Source organism: Camelus bactrianus, chromosome 25, assembly GCF_048773025.1.
Source record: "Camelus bactrianus isolate YW-2024 breed Bactrian camel chromosome 25, ASM4877302v1, whole genome shotgun sequence".
In the NCBI taxonomy this organism is placed as follows: domain Eukaryota; kingdom Metazoa; phylum Chordata; class Mammalia; order Artiodactyla; family Camelidae; genus Camelus; species Camelus bactrianus.
This window is the reverse complement of record NC_133563.1, coordinates 15,631,292-15,658,713: the sequence shown is the minus strand read 5'-3', so window position 1 is coordinate 15,658,713 and position 27,422 is coordinate 15,631,292. Positions and strand designations below refer to the sequence as shown.

Sequence of the window (27,422 nt, the reverse complement as noted above, 5' to 3'; positions counted from 1 at the left end):
TGAGCCCTGACTGTCCCAGGCAAAATTCCAAGCCCTTTACTCATTTAATCCTAGTATCAGTGTGAGAAAAGGATCTCATTATCCCCTGTTTTACAGATGGGGAAACTGGCATAGAGAGGTTAATTCATCCAAGGTCACACAGTTGGATGTGTGGATTTTAAACAGCGTAGTCTTATTCCTAACTCTTAACCACTGCACAGCTTGTAAGGTCTGACTTCCAAGGAATAACTCACTGAATTGGGGAAGGGGGGTAATACGTGAGAAAGATAGAAAAGAGGATTTTTTTAAAAAAAATCTGTAGAACCCTATAAATTAACTGATATAGTCCCTATATAGATTATGCTGGCAGTTGCTGATAACAAAATCATTGAACCTCAAAGTAACAACAATGAAATAGAGAAAGTTGAACGCAGAAGGCTGTTTGGATGCAGATCAGTAAAATAAACCACGAGGATGAGAACATCAAAGGCATGTTAAGGTCTCGAGTGTTTTCCACTTAACCACGGACTGGTCCTTTCTCCACTTGTCACCATAGTTTATGTGCTGCCTGCCTGTCATGAATACTTTTGTAATCAAAGATCATTAGGCTTTGTCAACTTAAGTAAGAGCTTTTGCGTGGGTGCTGAAGAGGATCTCTGAAACTTTCTTTCACTCTGAGAGAAAGAATGTTCTCCCAGGACACAGCAGAGGATGCTTTATGGTGAACATGTTTTCTGGGTATAGTCTAGCCCTTCTCCCCAGCAGAGACCAGACCAGTGAAAAAAAGCATAAGTGTGATGAGCAGACTTGAGTGTTTGCCTTTACGGCAGGGCTACATGTTTACTCTCGTGCCTTTCTCCCATCTGCGCTTCTGATAATGCACCCAATCAGTGTAATGGTGCCAAATGGTCTGCTAATCGCTTTCCCCCTAAGAATTAGTGAATTATGATCCTCTTCTTCCCAAAGGTGACTGCCGTTCCAATCCCAGGTCTACTAAGGTTTACTGCAGGGACAGTGTTCTAGCTACTGATCTGGGGGCCTGCCAGATGCTTCCTGGGTGCTCTGATGTGTTGAGAATGAAGCATTACTGGTCTCTCTTACATAGCAGACGTGCTAGCAGACCACACACCCAGCATTAAACATATTTATCGACTACCAACAGGAGAGAAATAAACCTGGAAACTTCTTGCACACACAAACCTATAAACTAAGAGTTCTGAATCATGCAGATACAGGCTTTAGATTGGGCTTTGGGGGGTCTAATTGAGCAGAGTTTATTGAAGAGACTGCCTGCAGAGGAGTGGATGTGACTGAGGAGATCCAGCAAGGAAGGCGATGGCAGCAGCTTGGAGCCCTTCCCACGTCCCGGCGGGGCCGGAAGAAGGTCCAGTTACCCAGAACCCAGGGCGAGAGAACACCAGGCTGCACGGGAGGGGGCGACGCGCTTGGGTAGAGGAACAAAGCACCTGACGAGAAAGGAGCCAGAGGGATAAGTACCCTGACCTCTCCGTCTTCTTTGTCATTATAGTTTGTCATGTGGCATCTGGGTAGATTGCAGGGTTATTGACAAAAGTTATGTGTTGAACACCACAGTAAGTTCACTTGGGTAATTTAGTAAGTTAAGGTCTTCTGCCACCTGAACCTGTGTCTGCTCCTTGCCAAGGGACGGCAGTAAGCCTCGTAAATACAGGCTGTGGGTCAGTGAGCCGGGCTTCAGGAAGCTGGCTGCAGTGGGCTTGCATTCCTAGATGCATGGACAAGAATGTTTGTGGCATTGCAGGGAGGTGATCGTTGTGTGTGAGTCTAAAGGATGGCCACCCTCACCTGACCACGTGTAAGGTTTCTGCTAAACCTCAGCCTGAATCCCAGGTGGACGTTGATTGACCGGCTTTCGGTCACTCAACAAAGATTTATGAAGCATTTACGCTGTGCTGACACCGTTGTTTCAGTCATCAGGGATAGAGAAGTGGAAATAAACAGACAAGATGCCTGTTCTCTTGGAGCCTGCCTTTAGCACGGAGCGATGGCTGATACACAAGCAGACAAACAAGATGAGTTCAGACAGTGACAAGAAAGACAAGGTAATGCTAGAGATAGTGACTGGGCGTGGGACAGGGAGTGTCTGGGGAGATGACATCTGAGCTGAGAACTTAGCCATCCATATTCCTTCGCACTTGGGGAGGCAGTGGGCAGAGCAGTGAGCTAGGAAGGGAAGCGAGTGGTAGCAGGTGAGATCTGTATCATTAGAGCAATGGGAACCCACTGGGAGAGGCAGTGAAAACGGGGAAAGTGTGGGGATACAGTGTAGATGACAGAATATACGGTCCCGCACTTTCCTAATGAGATTAGAAACGTTTTATTTGCTAACTCCAGTAAACCTTTACAGATGGATGAAGTAGTCAATATCTGATAAATTTTTAAATTTATTTTTTAGTTAAATACACCAATTTATACTGTGCTATTAATGTAGAAGCAATGATTTTATTATTTATAGTTAATATAAAAAATGTATTGTCTTGCTCATCCTTAGAGCTGCTTTGCAACTCAGCTGTCTTGTCTAGAGCAAATTTCCTTCACTTCCGCCAAATTTGTTTGATATAAAGCAGTTTTGAAGTCATGCCTGGTGTTCTCATTGGACACTATTTTTAAGCCTCCAAGTACTGTGAGGGTATGAGTTAGGTTACTGTAAAAAGAGGCTCCCAAATCCAGAGGTTAAAATTAGACAGAAGTTGATCTGTCTCCTGTAAAACAGGGCACAGGTGATGGGTGGTCCAGGCCGGTAGGCAACTCTGTCAGGCTGGCTGTCCTCTCCCAGGCTGAGGGAAGTGGGAACGGGACCAGGGGATACCCACTTAGGCATTTTCAGGTCAGGACACAGAAGTGGCACATGTCATTTCTAATTATATCCCAGGACATCTTAGTCAAATGGGCATCTATTATTATGGAAGAAGGGGAGAGTGGAGGTGGCCATTGGAGGACAACTAACAGGGTGTCACAACATCTGTGTATAGCATGGGGACAGCTGGGTTTTCTGTTTTCCTGTAGATGGAATGTGAACTTCCTTCACTACCCAAAGCTATTCAGTTACTGAGTTCTGTTAGCAAGGAATTTTCTTTTTTCCCAATCTCTACAACCTAACCGTTGACTATTGCTGTTTAAAGTAATCTTTAAAAGGCTGGAGGAGTCAGACCACGGGAATAATTACAAAATCTGGCTTTGAATTTCTTGGCCCCCTGCATTTTAATAATCGCATCAGTCGACCTCTGAAGGCAGCCCTAACCAGCACTGACTGAGGTCAAATCAGACTGATGTGCCTTTTTCAAATGACGCTTTTTGTTCAAAGAAGGTAATTATAAGAAAGAACTCTGTAATAAGAGGCTTCAGAAAGACTTTAGTATAAGGAGCTTTCTTTTCTGAGAGGTAATCGTGGGAGGAGGGCACCTCACCTTATATTTAGACATTGAATAGGGTGGGCCGGGGCACCTGCAGAGCAGTGCGGGGGAGGGGGAGTCAGTGGGCATAAGAATTTCTTTTGTAAACGTAAGGAAATGCTTTCTTTTTTTTGTTAATACTTATTTTTCTCAGGTTGCTGTGAGAATCATAAAATATGTTAAGTAAATAGCAGAGTACAGGCCTACCTCGGAGATGTGGGTTTGGTTCCAGACCACAGCAATAAAGTGAATGTTGTGATAAAGTGAGTCATATGAATTTTTTGGTTTCCCAATGCCTGTAGAAGTTATATTTACACTGTATTGTAGTCTACTAAATGTGCAGTAGCTTTATGCCTTAAAAATATACGTGTCTTAATTTAAAAATTCTTCATGCTATAAAATGCAGATCATCATCTGACAACACAGAGTTACCACATATCTTCAATTTATTAAAAAAATGCAGTATCTGCAAAGTGCAATAAATGAGCTGTGCCTGTATATGCATCAAGTAAATACCTCATGGCACTAAGGCAAACATGCACATCCTGTGTCTTTGCAGAATTCAGGGTCAGTATTGGGCAGGAAGCTGTGCTTGTAGTGACGGTACTTGCTTGGTCTACAGTATGTGCTCAGTTAATGAGCATTCCTGTTATTACATGAGAAATGAGGAGAGTTTACAGATTGCACGACTTAAAGGCATTTGAATGTTCACTTATTGTCTTGTCTGCATTGGTCCTATTTTATCATGGATGCCTTCCTAGTAAGAATTATTCGGATGTAATGGAGGGCTCTAGCAGAAGCTTAATAAACAGATTTACTCTAAGCAGACTCCTCTTTGGAAGGACTGTGCCAACAGTTGTCCCAGAGAGCCCTCGATTCCATTTTCTTCCTTCAGAACAAGGGAACCACTGTGCAGTGCCTTGCATATTTAAATAGCTGGAATTCATGCAGTACACCAAGTATTTTCCTCAGAGCATCACATGCTTGCCATTAAATTTAGGAATATGTGGGGTTTTGGATGTCATTTCTTCCTTGCTCTTGGGATATAAACATGGTAGAAGGGCTCCAAGTGGTTTTTTTTTTGCTCCATAATTGTCAAAGGATTAGCCTTGACTGTTGTGTAGGCATTTACTTCTGTTTGACAATTTGATGTTTCCCTAAATGCTTTGTGTCCATTCATGAGGGCGATGGTTTCATTTGAAACGCTGCAGTCACCAGGGAGAAGCTCCTGTGCTCTTCCCTGATTGGCCAACCTCCCTCTGCCTCCTGTTGCTATGGTGCCCAGCAGAGTAACTTCCTTGCCCTGCACATGCAGGAGGCTCGGTCTCCATGGATACCCCACTCTGAGACTGTACTCCATGGAGAGATGAGCTGAGCAGCACACACTATATTTCTGCACAAGACATACCCCAGCCTGTGGTGGGAGGCTGTTTGCAGAGGCAGTGTTTGCCATGAAAGTCTACGGAGCTTACCTTCTAAGTAAGTCATATTAGTCACAGTAAGTAAATAATTATATTGGATCCCAGAGGATATGCTCTTTGTGTGTATGGGTGTGTCAAGTTAGTGGTGGTAGGCTAAAAATGTAGTCTAAAAACATCAGCTCTGCCTTTCAGAAATTCTGAACATGAAATCTGGGGCTAAACTTTTTTAAATACACACATATATTGTTTTAAATACTCCTGATCATTTGTGAGTCTGCAAGTCGAAGCCAAAGTGAAAAAGACTGACCATGGAGGATTACATTTTTGAATGCTCATCTATTGCAGGCTGCATGTGTAAATGCAGAGCTTGGCCTTACTCAGGGGTGTGCTGTGGGAATAGATGAGCACAGCCACGATTAATGCTAATTGGCACCGCACATAGTTTGCAGTGGGCCTCTGTGTAGGCTGAAGACTGATGTATTTATTATCAAGAGAGATATTGCTCATGTGTTCATGTCTGCCAGTTCACCATGAAAATTATTCAGAGACTATCTCTGATCAGTTTTAATTTACTTTTCTCGTGTAGCATCCAGCAGAAATTCAAACTCTTCCTGTCCCTGGCATTGGGATGTAGAAGAGTTTTCTTTTTATTAACTGGTTTGCTCTAACACTTCCTCTTTAGTGTACATTCCAAGAACATAAGGGGGTGGGTTTGCAATGTTGTAAAACACATGAGTCATCGTAAACTGATTTTCATCTGCTGGGCAAATGATTAATGCCTGTGGTGTTAAAATTAATTAGTGGAAACAAAAGACTATACCTGTGGTAACCCCTGCTCTGGCTCAATAACTTTAAAATTGTGTAAAATTTGATTTTCAGACTGTCCACAGTTGATAGCTGTCACCTAAGAGCTCTAAACAAAAAGCAGAACATGTCATGTATTGGTAAAGAGAGAGATTCATTTTTAATCGTACAAAAGAGTGAGCACAGAGTAGTACACTAGATTGTAAATGTCTCCTGTTTTCTGGACTCACAACCAACCATTCATGCAAAGGACAACCAGTGTGATGTCCTCTCTTCCAACTGTTAGTCATGGCTCAATTTTAACTGCCTCAAATGGTGAAAAGGTACCACCCTTTGAGGATGTGAATGTACTGATGATTCCTCTGGCCCTTTGTCACTGAGGTCATGTTTCATAAATATAATTTCCATCCATCAAAGGGGCAGCAGACAAGTAAGGGTGCATGATGAACTCTGTAATCATCATGGTTTCGGAGACCTGGAAACCATGTCAATGACAGCGTCTCCAAAGTTTTTCACCTCACTGGTAGTAGAGAGCTCCATTTCCCTTTTTCATGTGTTTGTGATGTGATGAATTCTCCTGCCCATCTCTGAAAACCAGCGTCATATGGGATTTTTTTCAATCTCAAAATATTGGAATGTCGTCTCAGTTTCCTCATCTGTATAGTGGGATAATAATAGTACCTGTGACATAAGGCTGCTTTGAAAATTCAGTGACATCATCAGAGGTACAGGACATACACTACACAGTCGCTGCTGTTGTGTGATCACCGTGAGTGTCATCCTCATCAGTTTTACAAAGGCCTTGTAGTTAAGGGAGGCTGTAGCTAAGAGCTTGAACAATTCTTCTGTTTGATTCCATTCAGCCTATCAAATTGCCTAGCAGATGCTTACTAAGACCCTAACTATGTGCTTGGTATTCGAATTATGACATTCAATGTACATGAATGTGTAGCTAACAAAACAAAACATGAAATATACAGTAGTTTTCTCTGTTCAGATGTGTGGCTTTCTGTTTTTGTTAAATGGCTGTGTCTATCTCTATATAATAAAATGTTTGCCAATTCGTTTTGCTGCCCCTAATGGAGATGTAGGATTCCACAACGGTTATGTAAGATAAAAAGGGGCTGGAACCCAGCATAAGTCTAGTTAATTTTTATAATATGAACTGAAAATGTGACATTTCGAAACCTAGGTTTGAATTTTAAGCTCACTTCCTTTCCTGAAGGGATTTCCGTTCAGAGGTGCAGTAAATGACATATTTTGAAAAGAGAGCAGTTTGGTTAAGTTGAAAGTCTGAGGACTGATGAGAGAGGACACGATGGGAAATGATTGATTAATCTGTATAAAAATAGGCCCCATGCTAGGATTTTTCCTTTTGCACTAATCCTGTGTGACATCTGAACCAAGAAAAATATAAAACCAATGCCATATGTGCAGAGCCTGCTGGTGCTGATTTTAAAACGCATGAAGAGTTGACCCAGATAATATTTTGCAGCTTTATTTTTACTGTAATGTCATTTTCATTTTCCATTTCTTCTTTCTGGCATGTTCTCTCCCTTCCATCTGTTTGCCCTGGAAGGAACGTGGCATGTGGGGCAAGGACGATACCAATTTGCTCACATGGAGGAAAAGGGGAGGGCATTTGTAGGGTGCGTTTTAACATGAGGTTCTCTGGAGGCTGGGAACTTGGGACTTAATGTATATCCAAACGTATAGCTCAATATACTTTGCTAAACATGATTTCAGATGCAATATCACTCAGAAAATCAAACTGGAATAAGTCTTCTCTTGCAATGTCTCAAGGCAAAAATGAAGTCCTTGGCAACATTCCCACTAGCACAGTGACCTTTTCGCTACATGATGCTGGTCTGTGACCAGAATATTGCTCCACTTTCTTTTTCCATGGTTGTTAGTCAGACAGGCACATGCTCTGACAATGCCCAATTTGTCAGGTGTTTGTCAGGTCCTTGGTGCTGCTGTCATGAGTCAGGGATCACATCCTTTTGTTGACATCTTAGGAGCATTCTGAGTCCTGTTTGCCAGTTGACAGTCCTATTTGCAGAGTCCTTTTTCATCTGAGGGAGTTTGTGGCAGTTTCAGAGGGAGGGACGTTCCCTCGTCTTGTGTGGTGGCAGGAAAACTGGATCTCGCCGAATCTTTGGCTTCTTGTGCTCACCCCTGTGGCTGAGATAGGCAGGCTCTGCCGGACTCTGCCAGGAAGATCTGATTTCTGTCCAGGCGACTGGCAGGCCTGACTGCTCTTGAGAGATGGAGGCTGTGCCTGAACCTGATACTGGGTGGCTGCGTGCCATCCAGCATCGTTTGTGGAGGAAGTGAAGGATCCAGGCAGAGAAGCCTCAGCGAGTACAAAGTGTGGTCCAGGATCTGCGGGCAGTGCCGGGGTCTCCTGTACTGTCACATCCAGCTCACCAGGGACAGTGAAGGGGTGTGCAAAGCCGGGCATTCCTGAGTTTGGGATGGGACTCTCCAACTTAGCATTTCCACCCCTTCCTTTTCTCTTCAGTCTCAGCCACCATTGAACAGAACCGAACCCAGTAATGGTACTCATTCGTTTTATCAACAACTATTTATTGAGGTGCCAGCCAGTGAGCCAGGCAGTGGGATTCGGCAGTAAACCCCGGGTTCCACATGCCATGTGATGTAGTGTGTTTCCAGGGAAGTACAGGTTCTGTGAGTACACAGAGGAGGACCATGGAGCCCAGACTCTGGGGTTCCAGGAAGAGTCCCAGGGAAAGTAATGCCATGTTGACACTTAGAAAGGGTAAAGCCAGGTTTTTAAGTACAGAGACACTTGGGGATCTGAACTTTACATGCCTTTGCCCTTAACTTTAGTACTATGTACTTTCTTAGAGGTTTTTTTTTTTTTAATTCTATTGTTATGGTTACCATGTTATATTTAACACATGTTTTAGATGGCTCTTTACTAGAATGGGAGCCTCTTCAGGATGTGGACCATGTTTTTTCTCCTCCTTCCTTCTTTCCACCCCCTCCCCATTTTATTATTTTTTATTTTTAATTTATTTCTGCTTCTTTATTTCTCTTTAAATATTATGTATATATAATGCATATTATCTGTATATATAAAGAACAGGTATAACATATATGTAAGCTATGCAGTATAGCAATAAAGCAAACACTTTAAAAATTACCCTCCACTTTAAAAATTAGCACCACTGAAGCTGCCTGCCTGCTCTCCCAGATCCCATTATCTGCCTTTCCCCAGAGGTAACCACTATGTTGAAATGTGTGTTTTAGCAATTCCTTGCACTTTAAAAATAATTTCTACCACCTCAGATTTGTGTCCCTAAAAATATGTTGGAGCACAAGGGTAAAATTTAAACACAGAGCCTTCTCCCTTCATGCTCTCCGTAATTAGTACAGTGCCTAGAACTTTCTAGGTCCTCACTAGATATTTGCAAATAAATGGATGTGCCCTTCTAGAGCCTAGAAGGTATTTCTGCGATGCTATAACACCAAAGAGATACTGGAATTCAATTTCAGTGGGTTTGTTCTTTTCAAGCCTTGTTGATTTTGTCTCTTTGGGGTGTTATCGATGTAAGCTACAGAAAGGAATCACATACTATTTAATTGTTTGAGGTTGCTTCCAAACTACCATTTCCTACTTACCCTCTTCATTTTACTGCCATAAAATGGTCCAAAAGAGAAAGTGGCCTTAATATTTGTGTAATAGTCTGCTTTGCTTTTTAATTCTGTGTTGGTTTTCCTTAGAACAGTGTGGGGTGGGGCAGAGAGGTGGAGAGACTAGGGAACACTGAGTACACTTGAATTTAAGAGTGAACTTGTGTCGGGGGTGGGGCAGAGTAGCCTGGCAAGCAGACGGTTGGCTGGGGAACGCGTGCTCCGTGCCAGACTTCAAGTTGAGATCCTGGGGAAGGTTCCATTAAACAAGTCCGTGGAAATGCAGAGCATGATTTGTGTGCGGAGCAGAATCTAATCGTGAGTGCGCTTCATTCTTTTTAAATGCTGTGCACTGTGCAAGAATCAGTAGAGAACGTTTTCAGGGGGACATTCGAAAAAATTTGGTTCAAAAGCTTGAGGGTTTAAATAGTTTTCAGTGGGTTAAACAGTGGTGTAGGAGCCTGCTGCTGGAAGCCCAGCTGGCTTGCAGGCTGCCTGGTCTCTGCCTAGCGAGCACCCAGCTCCGAAGGCTGCCGGGGACTTCACTGCAGCGTCCTGGGTGAAGTCCCCTCCCCGGGAGGTGCTGGGCTCCACTGGCCTTGAACAGGTGTCCCAGGGCGAGACTGCGAGAGCTGTTCCACCTGCCTTGCACCTGCTTTCCTCAGAGCCCATCCCTGACAGAAATTCTCTGTTGTGTTGCCAGGCTTTCTCCTAGAAACATTTCCATGTGACTTCACTATGCTCTCTCTCCCTGATTCTCGCTTTAGTTCCTTGAACACATGTCTGAATTCAAACCCCACGAGACCTTCCATCGCTCCATTCGCTTTTGTTCTGAAATTCTGTATCGATGCTAGAAATTGACAAAATTTACCCAGCCTATTTTTATTTTATTGACATTTGTACTTGCAAATGAAAAAATATTTGCATTAAAGATGGATTACACGGTGGTAAATATAGCATTGATCTTAGAGCATCTCAATCCATTCTGATTAGATTACTCAATTTTTCATATAGTCCTTGGGCCACATGAGAGACATTCTTTCCTTGTCTTTGACTGGAATGATTCCTGTTTTCTTTTTATGCTCTTTGGTTGTATGAAAGGCACATATTCAGTTGCTCTTTTATGTGGGCAGCACTGCTGTCAAGCGAGTAAGATGAGGGGTCTCTCAATGTTTAACGTACTGTATGCTTTTCCTGTTGTAAATCCTTTTGTTGACCTGGGGTTTTAAATGATTTCAAGCCTCTGCAGTTAATGATGTGGACCTAGGAGCCGTGTGGAAAGGGACTCTGCAGTCGGGGCTTTCCTGTTCACCATATGGCCCGCCTCCTCGTAACAGTCACCTGCCTGCCTTCTCAGGCCCTCCTCCAGATATTGCTGCCACAAAATCTCCATAAAGCGTCACTCTGTTCATATTAACAACCTGTTCAAAACTCGCCGTGGCTCCCTCTTGCCTTTAGAGAAAACGCCCTTAGCATAGCTTTCACATTCCTCAGCTCTCTGGCTACAACTCATGTTTTCGGCTACGTTTTATCCTCTGATCACTGTACTCCAGCCAAAGAAGGGATTCAGTATATTCTACAGATGCTCTGTGTTTCAGTTCATGCCACCCCTTTCACCAAAGGTCCGCTGCCTTCTGCACCCCCAGCACTTGGTCATGTTCTCTGTGGTGCTCAGAGCCCATCTCAAGTGGTACCTCTTCCAGGACACAGTCCCTGTCCGCTTCCCCTCACCCTAGCTGAGAGTATTTCTTCCTCTTCTGTGGTCCCTTAGTGCCCTGTATCTGCACTGCACTCAGCATGTCCTCTCATATCCTAGTTATTTGTCTCGGAAAGGCGCCTTGAGCACTGGAACTGTACTTCTCCATGTCCCCCCTCCTCTGCCCCAGTGCCTTAGTATGTGCACAGCTTACTTAAGCTCAACACGTATTTGAAATGGACTGAACTGAATGCTGTCATCTTGGTTTCTAGTTCTTAGATCTTTGTAAATTCTGATGATGAGGTCCCAAGCAGAGTGAACAGAGTGAAGAAAGCTGACTCTGGAGTCAGACAGGCCAGCTCTGCTGTTACTAGCTCTGTGACTTGGGGCAAGGCTCATCACCACTCAGAACCTCAGTTTCCTCTTCTATACCCTGTTTGTCTTTAGGAGGAAGGATTAAAGAAAATAGCAGATGTTGAGTTCTAGACAAAGTAGGCTTTTAGTGCAGAGTGACTAGTAACATTAGTATCTGTCTCCATCCCCTGTTGTATTAGTTATCCCTTCCAGGCTGGTGTAGTCTCTAGTCTGCCGTCAGCACCATTCCTTCCATGTTTTCATTCATGTCATTAATAAAGCATGTTAAATAGGATGAGGGCAGGGACAGGGCCAGATGACACGTTACTAGAGATTTCCCGTGGGGTTGGCAGGCAATCCATTAGTCCACATCCTCTGGGGACTGGACTGTGCTGTCATCCAGGGCACATGTCAGCCTTGTTGGTAAGACTTTCCTAAGTGTTGTGACTAGATGTCTACTGAATTCCAGGTAGGTGATTGAGGTGGCAACCCAAAGTCATAACTCTATCAGAAAAGGAAGTGAGCATTTTTTGTTTTGGTTTAAATATCTGGTTCTTCACGAACTCTTGCTGGCTCCTACTTGCCTTATTAAGGGGCCTCTTCTACAGTTTTACTGGAGATCAACAATAAACTTAGCAATTTGTGATTTCAAGAAATTATCTTTTCCTCTGCATTGATAACCTGTGTACTTTTGTTCATCTCCACCCACCTATCTCTCTTCCTTTGTGATTTCTCAAAAATTGGTGGTATTTCCACAATCATATCTCTAAGTTCTTTTAGGACCTTTCTTCCTTCCAATAAATATTCTTCTGAGTCTATTCTCTGCCAGGCACCATGCCTGGCTTTGGGGATAAAGTGATGAACAAGACAGAGGTATTCCCAGACTACAGGGTTTCTGCATGCTGAATTTGGGGCTGAAAACAAATGTTAAGAGATTTGGGCAGATGGAATGTAGGTAGGAGTGGAGGAAATATTTATCCTAATTGTAAATAATATGGGGCTGTCAGCTCAACCTAAAGGGAGAGAACAAGGAAGGTAACTAAGTGAAAAGCCTTTGTAGGAGCCATTGCTGAATGACAAGTGTGGAGGAACTTTTAATGTGGTGCAATCTTTCAAGGCCCCACCAGCTCCTATGTGTTAAAGCTGAGTTAGACACTGGGATGCAATCATGGTAGAGCCCTCAAGGAGCTGACAGTGTGCTGGGAAATTGCAGACAGTTAGTGGCAGTGCAGTGAGGTAAATGCTTGTTAAAATTCTGGATGGGGTGAGAGCATACAGCAAGGGCTTAAAGGTCAAGGCTAACCTGAGACCTGAAGAACAGGTAGTGGTTAGTCAGGCCCAGAGGGACAGGAAAATAACCCAGGTAGGGGAACAGCTCCTGTGAAATGATGGTGGTTCTCTCTTCCAGAAATGTTGGTGGCTCCCCCGGCTGGGGGTGCAGGCGTGGCAGGCAAAAGAGATGATGGAGGGCTTATAAATCATGCTGTGGAGTTTGGACTGTATCTTAAGGACACGGGCACCATTAAAGGGTTTCAACCGGGGAATCACCTAATGAGATTTATGCTCCACAGCAGAGTGAAGATGGAGTGCTTGGGGCCACGCCGAGCAGCTGGGACACAGTGTGTGGCTGTTTTCTAATCCCGGTGGGAAATGATCACAGCCTGGGGTGGAGTGTTCAGGATGAGGAGAAGCAGACAGATCACGGAGTTACTACAGACAGATCTGAGGAGGTGGCTGCAGTCTACAGTTAAATATTGAAAACCAGAGCCATTCATTGTAGTGGTTCTTACCTGTAGTGCACGTGCATGCATAAAGGATCACCTGGGCATTTGTAAAAATGTGTATTATGGGAATGATTTGAGGAAGTGTCCGTTGGCAGATCTGGAGTCTGAATCAAGAATCTGGAATTTCAGCAAGTATCTGGGTGACACTGGTACAGATGGTCCTTGGACACACCATCAGAATCCCCTACCCATGAGACATCTTAAAATGGCTATCTTTTAAGTGTATTTGCAATATGTTAACTTTTCATTTCAAGGATGAGGAGTCAGTTCTGTTATGTTTGTTGATAACAGGTGAGTGGCTCAGCCCCAAGGGTTCATGTGCTTAAAAAAAAAAATAAAAAAGAGCAATCTCCTGGCTAGCGTGGTGGGTGTTCACCAATTGTCTGCTCTCTGGGAAGGAATGCAGAGGGTAGTACTCTGATTAAGAACCCTGCTGCAGATGGTGTGTAAATAAATTATCAAAGGTTTCAGCAAGCCCTTTGCAAGAGCAAGCAAACAGCAGTTACGGGGAAAATAAAATTTCCCCCACTTTTGAAGTTTTGTGCAGGTGTGCATTCTTAGTGTTCAAGGCCTATTTTGATGCATTTATTATTGTGGTATTTCTCAAGCCTAAATGCCTTCAAATCTCAGCTTCACTGTGTATGAATTGTGTAACCTTGAGCAAGTACTGGCTCTCTCCTTCTGGCATCTGTAAAATAGGAGTAGAATTGTACCTGTCTCGTAGGCTTGATGTGAGGATTAAATGAGAATACAGGTAAAGCAGATGGAACAGTGTGTGAACACAGTAAGTCATTTCTGACCATTAGTGAGAGAAGCCGGGTGATCTGTGATAAACTCATCCCTTGTATTAGAGTTTAGTCATGTAAAAAACTCTTCACTTTCTTATTTAAGTCATATCACCTTAAAAAAAAAATCTATGGTGCCCGCATGCAAGAATGCTTAGAGAAACTAGTGTTTAGCATATAGAAAACATAGGGATAATAGGCTAATAACGATAATGATGAATATGAATGTGCACTTACAGCAGTCCCCATTCTATCACTCAGCCCTCACGGCATTGGCGTGGGGTCCCTCTTTAGAGTGAGGAAACTGAGGTGTAGAGAGGTTAATCGATTGCCAAAGTCATACTGTCGTTAAAGGAAAGATCAGGTGTTTTCTCTCGGAACCCACCAGCGCTAGGATCTGCTTTTACTCCACAGCTAAGTCTGTGTTGTCAATTATATGAATCACGGTTAGTAACACTCAGTATTATGCCAAGTAAAGTGAGAAATTGGCTCATTTGGAATGTGAAATTTGTAAAAATGATTCCCCAAATGTATGCTGTGATGCGCAGCTATATTTTAAATCACAGTCAAGCCTGCCGCTCTGTTTCTCCAGGGCAGCCGTCCAGGAAACCGATATGTGAGTGATCTCAGTCACAGGGTGTGTTAGAACAGTGGCTCTCAAACTTTAGTGTTCAGATACCCAAAGGGCTTGTTGCAGCAGGTTACTGAGCCCGGGCCCTGCCTCTGAGTTGCTGACTCTGTGGGTCGGGGGCTGGGGAGCGGGGGCTGGGTGGGGGGAGGTATCAGAGAACCCGCGTTGCTGTTAAGTTCCCAGGAGATGCTGTTGCTGCTGTTTGGGGGCCACACTTTGAGAACCACTGTCTTAGAGAAATGAGAAGACAACTGGTGACTTTAGGAGCAGAGGATGGTTTAAAACCTGACCTGCTCTGCCAGCCAAATTATTTAAATTCACAAAGACGTTTTGAAGCCACAAAATGTCAGCTCTAACACGTAGATGCTGAGATGCAGATCAGAAGATGGATGTCTTTACTTTGGCTTTAACATAACATTTCTAAAGCAAAGCAGCTGTGTCAGACACAGAGACGTTTGTACAGCAGCTTCCCCTTCTGTAAGACGGAGAGGGGCCGTTTTAAAACTCAGCTACGCCTTCACACGTGACTCAAACCCAGTGTTTGGTCTTAGAGCTAGGTTCTTACTTCCTGAGGGACAGGGGTTTTCTCCCTCAGTGAGGTTACGTACATAATCCAGTAACTCTGGGTCAGCATCTCAGGGTCATGGGCTGGTCTCATTGCCAAAGCTAAGGGGCAGGGTCATGCAGTGACCTAAGCCAAACCCAAGCCGTGACTGTTGTATCACCGGAGCAGGAAAAACACGTCTCCATTTTTATATCCACCTCTCTGAAGAAGGTCACATGTTTGCATGTTTCTCAGAGAAGCAAAAGTAGGAATGTTAGAAATTAAAAAGGTCTGTGTGTCCAATAAAACTTTAGGGTCCATGTCTAAAAAGGATTTTAAACTACCCTGCTTCTAAATTACCTTTCCTGCCTCATTCCGGCCGTTGCTGCTCCTGTGCTGTTCCCTTCACCCCGGACGCCTGTCTCTACAACTCCTCCTCCTTGGATAGTTGTGAATCGTGTCAAAGGCGAGCTAGTTCAGTGAGCGTCTCCATGGAATCTTAATCCTTCCAGCAGAAAATAGTGTTTTCCTTTGCTGCCCTATTTTAGCACCTAATTTAGGTCCATCCTGACATTCCCCTCTTTCTGAAAACAGGGTCAGTGTCTCCACCTGACATTTGCCAGGCGTAGGAAGAGCCGTGGGACGTCCAGATATGAACTAATGTTACCTCCCCCTTGTGGAGATGTGTCCTGAGCACGTTCTTTATGAGCCCTGTACCCTAGGAGAAGGGTCAGTGATTAGCTCTCTATTGTTTAGTGTGCTTGAGGCTTTCCTGTCAAATTGGGGAGTTCAGTCAATACAGCCCAGGTCTGAGGATTTACTCATTGATTTATAATCTAGAGGGAGGAGGAAGAGTCTTTACTACCCTCTGTCAGAATCTTCTGTTTATTTTCTTGTTTGTTTTAAATCCGTGATTGCCACACACACCCCACACCACAGCTCCCCCCTCACGCCTGGTCCCTGCTCCAAGCCCTCCCTGACACGTGTTGGGACCCAGATGTGGTTCAGAGAGGGTGATCATGAGAAGAAAAATAAAAATTGTAACAATTTTTTTAAATGCTTACTGAATGCTACGCACTACTTTTTACGTGCTTTGCACATATGAATTTGCATAATCCTTACAACAACTCTGTGAGAGATATGATTATCATTCTCTTTCCATAGAGGAAAGTCAGACACAGAGAGGCTAAGTGCCTTTTCCAAGGTCACACAGCTAGTAACGGAGGCTCCTAAACCATATTAACTCATAAAAAGTGAAGAGAAACAACTACATGGGGATTGAAAATGCCAGGGAGAAAGAGGGAGGCAATAGATTATTCAGGAACTAAGGTGAAAGGACATCGAGATATTAGAAGTGGAGCAGGGCCAAGTGCTGACGAGGTCCAGTGAGGTGGCTCAGCAGGCAGCCTGTTTAAATGGAGTGAAGGGGAAGGTCAAGGGGGTGAGGCAGGTGTGGGATGCGACTTCAGTGTGGATTGTGGGTGGTGGCACTCCCAGGAGCCTGTGCTCGGAGAGCAGACACTATGGTGTGACCTGGAGATTGTCACCTGGCAGTGACGGTGACAAGGATGGGGAGAGGCAGTCAAGGCTGGGAGGTCCTGAAGTCAATTTAAAAAACTGCTTATGGACTGTGAAGGAAGGAAGGGAGGGAGGAAAAGAAAAGAGAAAAGAAAAGAAGGGAAGGCAAGCAGAGGGAGGAAGGCTGTTCAGAACCCTTGTGCACGTCTCTGCAGCAAGTTGTAAGTTGTGTCATCTTCTTCCCAGCAAGCGCGTGCTTTTGTTCCATTCATGGTCTCGAACTGCTTGCAGGCAGCACCACCTCACCGAGAGTGGAAAATGAGGGGATTTTGCAAAACATCCATCCTTTCCTTCCTCCTTATATTCTGGGCTTGGCGTTACAGACACAAATCCTAGCCCTGTGCTGACTTTGTAGTGTTGGCAGCATGTCAGTTGTCCCTCCCACCTCTTCATCACCTCCTTCCACAACCCTGTCAACTGTCCCCACAGTGACACCCCCGCTCCCAGCCCACCACTGCCACCTCGAGCGCTGCTTCTCCCTGACAGGTTTTCCTGCCAGACACGGAGGGCAGGCACCTTATTTTGGTCAACACTGGATAAACACTTCTCCTTAAATAGAAGCAGCGGTCTCTCCAGCTGGCCTTGTTAAAGGGACAGAAATTCAGTTCAGTAAATTTGACAAGAAATCAAAGATGAGGAGCATCTTAAGAGACTGGAAAATTCTTCAGGGAGGATTTGCTCTTGTTATTACCAGGCCCCACCTTGGATGAAGTTCATGGTCACTGTGGATGCAGCCCTTCCCCGACCTGTTCAGCAGGAGGCAGTGCAGAAAGGACTGGCCTTTAAGACTGAAGGGCTGCACTGCTGCTGGTTCCGTGTGGTTCCTTTTGGTGACATTCAGCAGGTCAGCCAGGGACGCCTCGACCACAGCAGAGGCAGCAGGTTAGGGCTGACGCGATGAGCCAGTGTTTCTCGTTGCTGAATGGTGTCTGACATCCCCAATTCCAAATTGCTGGGCCCTGATGCTTTAAAACAGGATTAGGAGGACTTCAAACCATGGGCCAACTGCTAAGTATCCTACTCGCTTTAGAAACCAACCCACGTGCACCTGAGTTTGGCTGGAACTGGCCCAGTTTGGAACAACTTCCGCATTCCGTAGGTCCCCCTCTTCCCTTCCTGTCTTCTGAAAGTGCATTTTGCCCAGGAGAGTGCTTCTGGAGAGCCATGGGGGGCAGGCCACTCTGTAAGTTAAATGCTTCTCTCCTGTGAACCTTGCCCTTGAATTAACTCCTTGCGTTGGTGGCGTGTCCACCTCACCTTCTGCTCACTCACCTCCCACTTCCCATTGAGGAAAAGTGCTTGCAGTTCGCCTGGACTGGAGAGGGGGTCCTTTGTGTTTGGAGCGCTCCTCCTCACAGCATCGTCCTTGACCATCTGCTGCACAGTCATCGATGGTGATTACCTAAAATGCAGATTCCTGGGTTCCCCAGACCTTCTGAAGTGGAATTTCTGTGAGTGTTGCCCAGAAATCTGCACTATTATTCAACTTCCCGGGTGACCCTTATGCACAGTAAGGTTTAGGAAACATTGCATTATTAATAATAATTATAAGATGAACATTTATGAGCATGTCAAGTACTTTCCATGCATTTCACGTCTCATTCATTTCAACTTCACAACAACCCTGCAAGGTAGGAGGCATCCACCTAGAGCAGGGACTGACGCACGGCATGTGGCAGATGCTCAATAAATTCTTGTTAAACAATAAATTAACTACACACACACACACACACACACACACGTATATATGTATATGCATACATACATCAATAAGGAAACTAAGGGTTAGAGAGATTAAAAACACTTGGCCAAGAACACAGCTAGTGAGAGGTGGAGCCAGGCTTTATAGAGCCTCCTTTGGGTAGAGCTTGTTGGTGTGTGAATTTGCAGGCTGGTGCCCCCTTCTGGTGATGCTGGGTTGTGCGTGGCATGGGTGCTGGGGAACCACAGAGGGTATGACGGGCCTTGGGTTGAGTTGACTGATCTCTTCTCCAGAGTTTTCCTCCTGGCCACCTCTGGTAAACTGACAAGAGTCACATATTTACTTATTACTAATGAAGAGAGCAGGCCCAGGGAGGCTGGGCGGTCATTCACAAAGCCGAACAGCACCTACTTTCCTTCCCTCTACTCTAAGGTGGCCAGTGCAGAGTCTTCATCTTCCCTGGGGGTGAGGCAGAAGGAGACCAGTTATATCCTGGGTCCCTGTGGGAAATTAATAAGCTTTTTACCCTGGTCAGAAATGTTCACTTCCTCCTCTCGTCTTGAAGTTTCTTTACATCCTCTTTGCTTATCATTTCTTTCATCCACTCTTCTTGGTCGGCAGGTGGATTACCTGTATTGCTGCCAAGGACAGGTAGCTGAGCCAGGCCAAGATAAAGGGGTGAACACGACAGGGTTGTCCTTGACCTGTCGGCCCTCTTGTGCCTCCTCTTCCGCGCTCCCCTCTCCCTCTTTCAAGGGACTGGCCCCTGCCAAGCCCTGAGCTGTTTGTTGTGAACCTGTGTGCATTTACCATGGGGCTTTCTGGGGGGAGGGTATAGCTCAGTGGTGGAGTACGTGCCTAGCATGCACGAGGTCCTGGGTTCAATCCCTGGTACCTCCACCAAAAGTAATAAATAGATAAACCTAATAAACCAAAAAACAAGAGAAAGCAAACAAATAGAAAAACCATGGGGCTTTCTGAAGGCAGCATTCTAACCTGTGAGCAACTTTAGATACTTTTTTAGAGGCATCCATGGAGAGTTTGTTGATGGATCTTTATATACACCCTATTGTGTACACACACATACACACACACACACACACACACACACACACACACACACCCCACACACAGTAAAAAACAGAAGCATGCTCTCCACTGAGGGAAAACCATCTTTTGTAAGGAGTGACTTTAAAAATGTCTGACTTAAGTGAGATAAGGCATATCCTATTGTGGGGCTTTTTAAGGGAAAGATGTTTGAAAAACCCTCTTTTGGCCCTCACGCCACTGTACCAGTCATTGCAGTTAGAAATGATAATAGCTAACATGCACTGAGTGCTTGCTATGTGCCAGGCACTGTTCTGATTTCCTTGCATGTTTCACCTAATTCCCACAATCCCTTAGCAATACCTACTGTTAATACTGTCATCCCTATTTTACAGATGAGAAAACTGAGGCAGAGAGAAGGTAAACAACTTTCTCAAGGCACCAGAGTTAGTAGAAGAGCCACCTAAGTGGCTTGACTCCAAATACTGCATTATATGGTGTGATTACTTTTGTTATATAATGATTTTCCTTTTAAAAATTTAGATTTTTTAAAAGGAAAAAGAAAAAATCAGTTGTCCATAATTGTCCTGTACCCTTACCTATATTTCTTATAACAAGAGTAAGATGCATATGGTTAGAAAAGCCAAATGGCTCAAAAAGATGGAAAAGGAAAATAAGAGATGCTTTATATCCCCATTGTCCTACTTTCAAGGGAAACCACTTCTAACAGACTTTTTTTTTTCTTCCTCAAGAAAAATGTTCTGTGCCTATAGCAGGTTATATTTTATGTAAGGATTTATTCACACAAAAGCAGGTGTGCCACACCCACTATTCTGCATCTTGTTTTTCTTCTCTAATAACAGATCTTCCAGGTGTGTTCACTTCAGCACACACAGGTGCATGCCCCTCCTTTTCATGACTGCAGAGTATCCTCCTAGGCTGCTGTTCCACCGGGCTTGCCCAGTTGCTGTTGATGGACAATTGGCTTGTCTTTTGGATGCTTACGTGCAGGGTCAATTCCTAGCAGTACAGGTTTCTTTTTCACGCATGTTGCACCAACTCACGCTCTTGCTACCTCCTCTCGGTATTTTGTTCCAAAACCTTAACAGAACCAGTGTGATCAAACTTCGAATTTTTAAAAAATTTTTTGCCAATCCAGTGGAAAAAAACTCCATGTTTTCATTTACATTTTTTATGTTATAAGTGAGATTGTATGGCTTTTCAGGTCTATTAGTCATTTGTTTTTCTTTCTTTGTCTGCCATCTGTCTGTTCATGTCCTTTGCCCATTTTTCTGTTTGTTTTCTTTTTTCTAATTTGTTTGATCTTTTGGTAAATTAAGGAAATTAACCCTTTGTCTATAAATATGTTGTAAATATTTGCTTTCAGTTTATTCTTTGACATAGACTGCTATTTTCCCATAAGTTGTTGTTTTTTTAAGTTAGATTTATCAATACAAAATTATTCACTTCTACATACTTTAAATTTGAACTTTTGTTTTTACATGTTTATATATTTGCTTTTAAGTGTATGGCAGCTCCACATGAATATCAGTCAGCTTGAATATAAACCCTTCCTGAAATTATGATAAAAGTGAAATGGTATTTACAATTTTTCAGGAAGATGTATTCTGACATGCAAGAAAACATATATATAAAATGTATATAGTGTGTGTATATATATATATTTCAATCAGTTTATCAATCTTTTGATCCAGTATTCTCTTATTCCCTTTCTGAGATAAACACCTATGGGGATTCAGTTTGCAAAATAGTTTGCAAAAGCTAAAACAAGAGCCCTGTTTAGGCTGTGAAGCATTTCTTGGGTTCCTTGGCAAGACCCCCAAAGCTCTGCAGCTAGGGGCCAGCGCTGCTGGGTGAGCTGCGGGGCAGCTCCTTGAGCGGAGTCTTCTGTGGTTGCCCGAGTGCCCAGCCCAGCTGCTCCGTCATAGCGCTGCGGGGCTTCAGTGAGCACGGCTCCTCTCTCCTCTCTAGAGACCTCTACATCAAAGCTCTGTGGATCTGTGTGGGGACAGGAGATGGGGGGCTGTTTTTGGTTTTGTTTTCTTTTTTAATTTGCCACTTCTGTTTGAGGTGGGGATATCGGTGGCTAGCCTGGATTAATTTGATAGCTTTGTGGAGACAGAGGACAAAGGAAGGTTTGGGGTTGCTCCAATCAGTAGTTTAGAATGGCTTTCTACAGCTTAGCAAATGTCAGGTTTGCTCTGTTCTGAGGCCTGTGACGTTCTGGTGTATGAGGACTCCACAGTCTCCTGAACGTGGGCAAAAATAATGATGCCCTAGGAGACTGGATCGCAGGCAGTGTTTTTTAAAAAATACATCTAGTTATCAGTTTTGGCACATAGTCTTTTTGTTTCCATTTCCCTTCTGTCTCTGATCCGGGCCTTGCCATCACATGCACAGAATGCTCATTACCCTAAGGTCATGAATAAAAGTAAGGCCTCTCAAGAGACTGCTGCAGTGCGAGCAAACAAAAACCCACCAGTGCCCACCAGCACTGCTGGAGGCCAGCCAGCCCGGCCACTTGGAAATGCCTCCTGCTGCAGGATGAGCCATCGCCCAGACACTGGCCTCGCACGGTACCGCAAGGGTCATGAGGCTCATCCTCCCTGTTCATTCCTGGCATCCTGCTCCGCCAAGCCCAGCAGCCGACGGAAGACAGTATCGACGAGGATAACTTGGATGTGCACATCTTTAAATTTCCTTCAGCTTTTCAAGCACAGCCCTTCAGTGGCCAAATACTGTTCCCCGGGCTTTGTCAAAGTGTTCCCTGTGACCTCAGAGATTTACCACTCAGGTCTGCACGTGGGGGCAGATGGGGGCAAACACATTCTTGACCAGAAAAACTGCTTTAGGCTAATGCTATCCAAAAAATCCCTGTGGAATATATATTAAAAGTCTTAAAATGAGTATATTTTTTGACTGAAGTATTCTGCTTTTAGGAATTTATTCTAAGGAAATAAGCAGACAGGGAAATACATTTGTATGCCCACGCATATCTGTGGAACATTAGGCCTATGCTTAAGAACATGGACCCCGGGGTCAGATGGCCTGGGTCCGCTCTTGGCTCCACTTCTTATTAGTTATGTCACCTTGTGCGTGTCACTCAGATTCTCTTCCTGATCTGTAAAAGGGACTGATGACTATCCCCACCTCATAGGGTCCATACTGTCCTGAGAAATAAATGAGTTACTATGTAAAAGATTCTCGGGATAGTTTCTGGCACATAGTGTTTGTTACTGATAATAGAAAAATTGGACATAGCCTACATATTCAAAACCTAATAAAATAAAATGTGCCATACTTTAAAGATATTCACCTATTAAAAGAAAAACAATCCATAATAATGTATTAATTATGAATGCTGAACAGTTATATTCCAAAAAGTTATTTTTTGGTGATGGGCTTGTAGACTGTATTTTTTCCCTCTGGATCATTGCGATATTCTAAAGCTTCCACAAAGGAAATGTACAGTATAATAACAGTTGTCTTTTTAACCCCTGCAGAATAATAGTAAGAGCTAACATTTGTTGAGAGCTTACAACGGATCGGGTGTTTTTCTAAGACGATAGATATTCACCGCTGACGGTAACCCTAGGAGGCGCTCTGAGCCTCATCTCCATTTCCCAGATTAAGAAACCGAGGTTCGGAGAGGTGAAGTGACAAGTAACATGTCGTGCATTTTCCATCTAGTAAGCAGTAGAGGTGGGATTTGAACCTGGGCTGTCTGACTCGGGGCCTTTGTTTTTAGGTCAGATACGGTCTTTGTATGATTTCAATAACCCAGAAGAGCAGTGAACCACAGCACCCACAATAGTAACCTAGCTGCATACACTGTTCAAAGGACCTGCGTAAGGAGTGCCTCTCCTTCCTTGTATCTTTGTCGCCAGCTCACAGATAAAACGGGGCTTTTTCAGGTCTGCAGGCTTCCTCTTAGTAAACCGGGGGAGCATATCAGATGATACAGTGAAACTGACTTTTCTGTGTATCCCTTAAAAAGAGTGCATTGACTTTACATTGCAGTAACCAAGCTGGAAAGTTTGTATTTTTTTCAAACCATAAACGGAAATAAGGAGTATATACGTTTTTCACTATCGTATTACTCAGATCGTCCTGAATGCAGCTGCAGGGTACCCTGCACGAGTCTTCTCAGTCTCTGTCAGATGTGCACAAGAGAAGTTAGGGAAGTACAGGAACCAAGTGACCTTCGGCCCTGCAAAGGTCAATATATTGAGTTCCAGGAGCAATAAAGTGTAGAACAAAGTTGTCCCTTCAGAGTACATAATTACCGCAGATCAGAGGCAACCATGAGGATTAACTGGATTTTCGGCAATTGTCTGTGTCTGTTCTAGAATTTCCGTTTTCACGCAGGTAGTTAAATTATAATTGATGGGGTTTTTGCATACCTTTTAAAAAATGGAAATTGGGTGTTTCAGAGTAATAATTTTACATCAGAAAATAGTATCTTACACCTAGTGGCTGTAACAACAGGATCCATTTTTGAAAATTGTCCACCTTTATTATTTTATAACCAACCTGCTAATTTACTAGCAGACAAGGTTGGTTGCACTGGGCTGTCCGGACTAGTGCTTCCTGCAGAGCACTACCAATCGTGAATCCTGGAGACAGTTAAGTACCACAGTTTAGCCAATGCATTACTCAGGGACAACTGATTAAGTTCAGGGAGCTTCTAGGAGTTTGTTACATCAGTAGATAGTCTCTGAAATCCAGAAGGAACAGCCAGTCCAGGTCCTGTTAAATTGCTACCTTCATCCTCCCAGAATTCTGCCGGGACTTGGGATTCATGGCTGTCATCTGCTCTAAGGGGTCCTTCTTGATCTCTTTCACAGAAGAGGGCGGCTGACTTTCGTGACAGGTCCTGGAAGCCGGGGAAGGGATTTTTCTCTCTGCCTTGCTGTTGCTTCCCTTCCTTTCCAGCAAAACTAATACAACCGGTCAGTGAGAGCATCCATTCCCCGGTGGGCCAGTCTGGCCGCATCTTGTCCCCGTGGCTCGTCTTGGCTGTGAGGGAGGCAGTAGTTTATTGCTGCCCGCACTTCTTCCCATGGCCTTCCTGAGGACGTGCAGGAGCATGCGGATTTGGTCCTGGACAGGACTCATCACCCACAAACCTTGGGCAAATAAATCAGCTTTGGTTTCCTCAGTAGTAGAATGGTGAGATTAATATCTGCCTTACAAAGCTGTCAGGCTGAACAGATACCGAGAATAGAAACAGTCGTGAACAGGGCTTGAAACCTAGCAGGCACTCAGTAAATAGTTATTATTGTGATGATAGTTACTGTTCACTGCTTGTTAGAAAATCAGGGGATTTAGATTAGTCATATTTTCCTCAACTCAGAAATGTGATCCGGCTCTGTGTTTTAGACCAGGAGAGTCACAAATTGTGTTGTAGGAGTGGAGAAACAAGGCCAAGTAAAATTACCTACATTGATCTTCCAAAAGCTTATGGAATTTCACTTTTTAAAAAATCCTCTTTTCTTCCCATTGTTCTGTTACCTCTTCCACTCCCCTGCTCTTCCCCAGGCAATCCATGGAATGTTTTCATTAATCCTATTTCAGGACTTGTATTTTTTTTTTTGTTAAAAATAAATGTATGTTAATTATTATACCACACAGCATGTTTCTAATTATACAATGAACTCTAGTCTGTGCTCAAAATATAATGTGATTTTTGTAAACTAATAAACAACCCCTCCACCCACCCCCAAAACTGCAATTTCAAATTTCAGTGTCATTCATAGTTTCCATCACTGTCACTGAACTTTTTCCTCACTCTCTTTGGAGATGTTCAGTTCCTGCTCTTGGTTAAGGTTCTGTTCTTCAGAGAAACCGCAGCTGCAGTCAGAGAAGGCAACCATCGGATCATGCCAGTTGGAGCCGTTATCTGGAGCCCAGGCTTTCCCCCCACTGCTTCTAGCTGGTTGATTATCTCCAGACCCTAACGTGCCAAATTCAAGTATGGCTAGCCGACTACAAAGCCCAAAGATAAACTCTTCTTGGAAAAACTGCTCTGGGGCTGACAAGCATGCTTTTCATTCTGCTGAACGTTCGGGCGGGCGCGTTGATGTTCTGGGAGGGGTGGGCATTGTCCCCGGGTCAGCGCCGATGGTCTGCAGGAACCCGGTGTCTATAAGACCTGCCGCCCTGCACTTCTGAGCTGTGTTTATGAAGTGATGTCCTCGTGCCCGCACCTCCTCTCTGCTTTGAGGAAGATCCCAGAACCCGGGAGCGCTGGCACCTGGCCACTTGCTGAGTTTGTGTGTGAAGGCAGGGAGCTTGGAGGGCAGGGGACGGGCCAGTGTGTTCTCGGGTTTCCTTTCCTTCACGCTTCTCTCTCCCCTGTTGTTTTTCAGGTAGTGAAGCCGATTTCAGCTCCTCGAGCAGCACCGGCAGCATCTCGGCCCCTGAGGTCCACATGTCTGCTGCGGGAAGCAAGCGGTCCTCTTTCTCACGCAAGTAGGCCTGCCTCCCGCCTCCCACTCTGTCCTTGTTAAGACGCGTTGCCCAGCGACTTGCCTGCACTTTGTTTCTCTGGAGCCACCTGGACTACTGTCCATTCCTGTGGGTTATTATGATTATTCAGTGAATGGGTTTTGTCTGCTGGTTTTCTCCAGGGATTTGCAGTGGGCACTCTTCCCTGCCTTACCCCTGTGCTCAGGTGGGTGGCCTGCGTTTGTCTCTCATGGCTCCCTCTTCTCCAGCGTGGGCTCTGGGGCCCTGCTCCTCCTCTCCTGCCCCCCTCCCTTCACCAGCTGTGTGCTCACCTGGGTATCCAGCTGGTCGTCTCTCACTTCCACCTGCCTCCGCTTCATGAATCTGTCCTCTCTCAGCTGTGAAGCCTCTTCTTCACCCTTGCTTTTCTCAAACTGAGCTTCCTTTTTTATCCTTGTGAAAGAAGCATAGAGACCCTCTGGCAACTCCCACCATTCACTTGAGGAAGGGGTGAAGAAAGCATCAAGTTCATAGGCATGGGTGCCCCCCGGCCCCCGCAAGCAGTAGAAGGGAAGAGCTAAGTGTGTGTGTGTGTGGGATCTGGAGCCCGGCTACCTTGACTTGAATGCCAGCTTCAGCACCTGCAGGCTGTGTGGCCCTGAGCAAGTTGCTTAACTTCTCTCTGCCTCAGTTTCCTCATCTGTAAAATAGGGCTGTAGTCATACCCACCTCGTAGGGTTTATTGTTAGGGTTCAATTAGTGAAAACAGGTACAGTGCCAGGGCATTGCTTGAAGCAAAGTAAACATCAGCGGATGTTCGCCACTGATGCTCTTCGGATTACGGGAGAGAAGGACTGTGAGGTGAATGGGAGCGCCATTCACACTTGATGAGACGGGTTGTAAGCCCCGGGATTCTCTGCTGCTGTCAGTGGCTTTATTTATTTATTCAATAAGTATTTATTAAGCATCTACTACGAGGCAGGTTCTGGAGAGAGGGCGGTAAACAGAACTTCATGAAAACTATTCATTCTGGTAGGGAAAGAAAGATAACAAATACATAAATACTGTAATTATTTTTTGAAAACATGCAGGGAAAGCATACAGTGAGTAATGGGATGTGTGGTGTATTTTAGACAGGCCGTTTCAGGGAGACTCTGATGAGGTGAGCCTGGAGCAGGGACCTGAACAAAGCCATGGAGTAAACCACATGATACAGGGTAATTTGTCACTTGACTATCCTGGCCCACAGTGTCCAAATGAGTAAAAGGGAGCTTGGACCACGTGATTTTTAAAGTCCCTTGCTGGAGAAAAACTATTTAGATTCTAAAAGCTTACATTTCCAAGACTCAGCAAGCAAATATTTCCCATTTCTCTTGAGTGAGCAGAAGTTCTCGCTGTTATTTATGAAGGGACCTGAGATCCCCAGTGCAGCCTTTGCATTGTTCAAAGCTGAAGCCAGACAAACCTGTGACTAAAGAGTGAAGTGCACAGTGAAGAAGCACAATTGTTCTGTCCCCAAATACCATCTATTTTGG

General features: G+C 44.4%; 1 protein-coding gene across 8 annotated transcripts in view; it reads left to right on the top strand.

The window, feature by feature from the left end:
- The window catches only part of SYBU (syntabulin), a 104,106-nt gene that overhangs the window by 66,531 nt on the left and 10,153 nt on the right, over positions 1 to 27,422 (top strand). For 7 of the 8 annotated variants that reach the window (XM_074352913.1, XM_074352912.1, XM_074352910.1 and 4 more), the window contains one exon: positions 25,809 to 25,911. In XM_074352913.1, the coding sequence (XP_074209014.1) occupies positions 25,809 to 25,911 (103 nt within the window). Of the gene's footprint in view, positions 1 to 9,466; positions 9,614 to 25,808; positions 25,912 to 27,422 lie in introns of those variants that run through there. The other variant, XM_074352914.1, reaches the window with a different exon arrangement.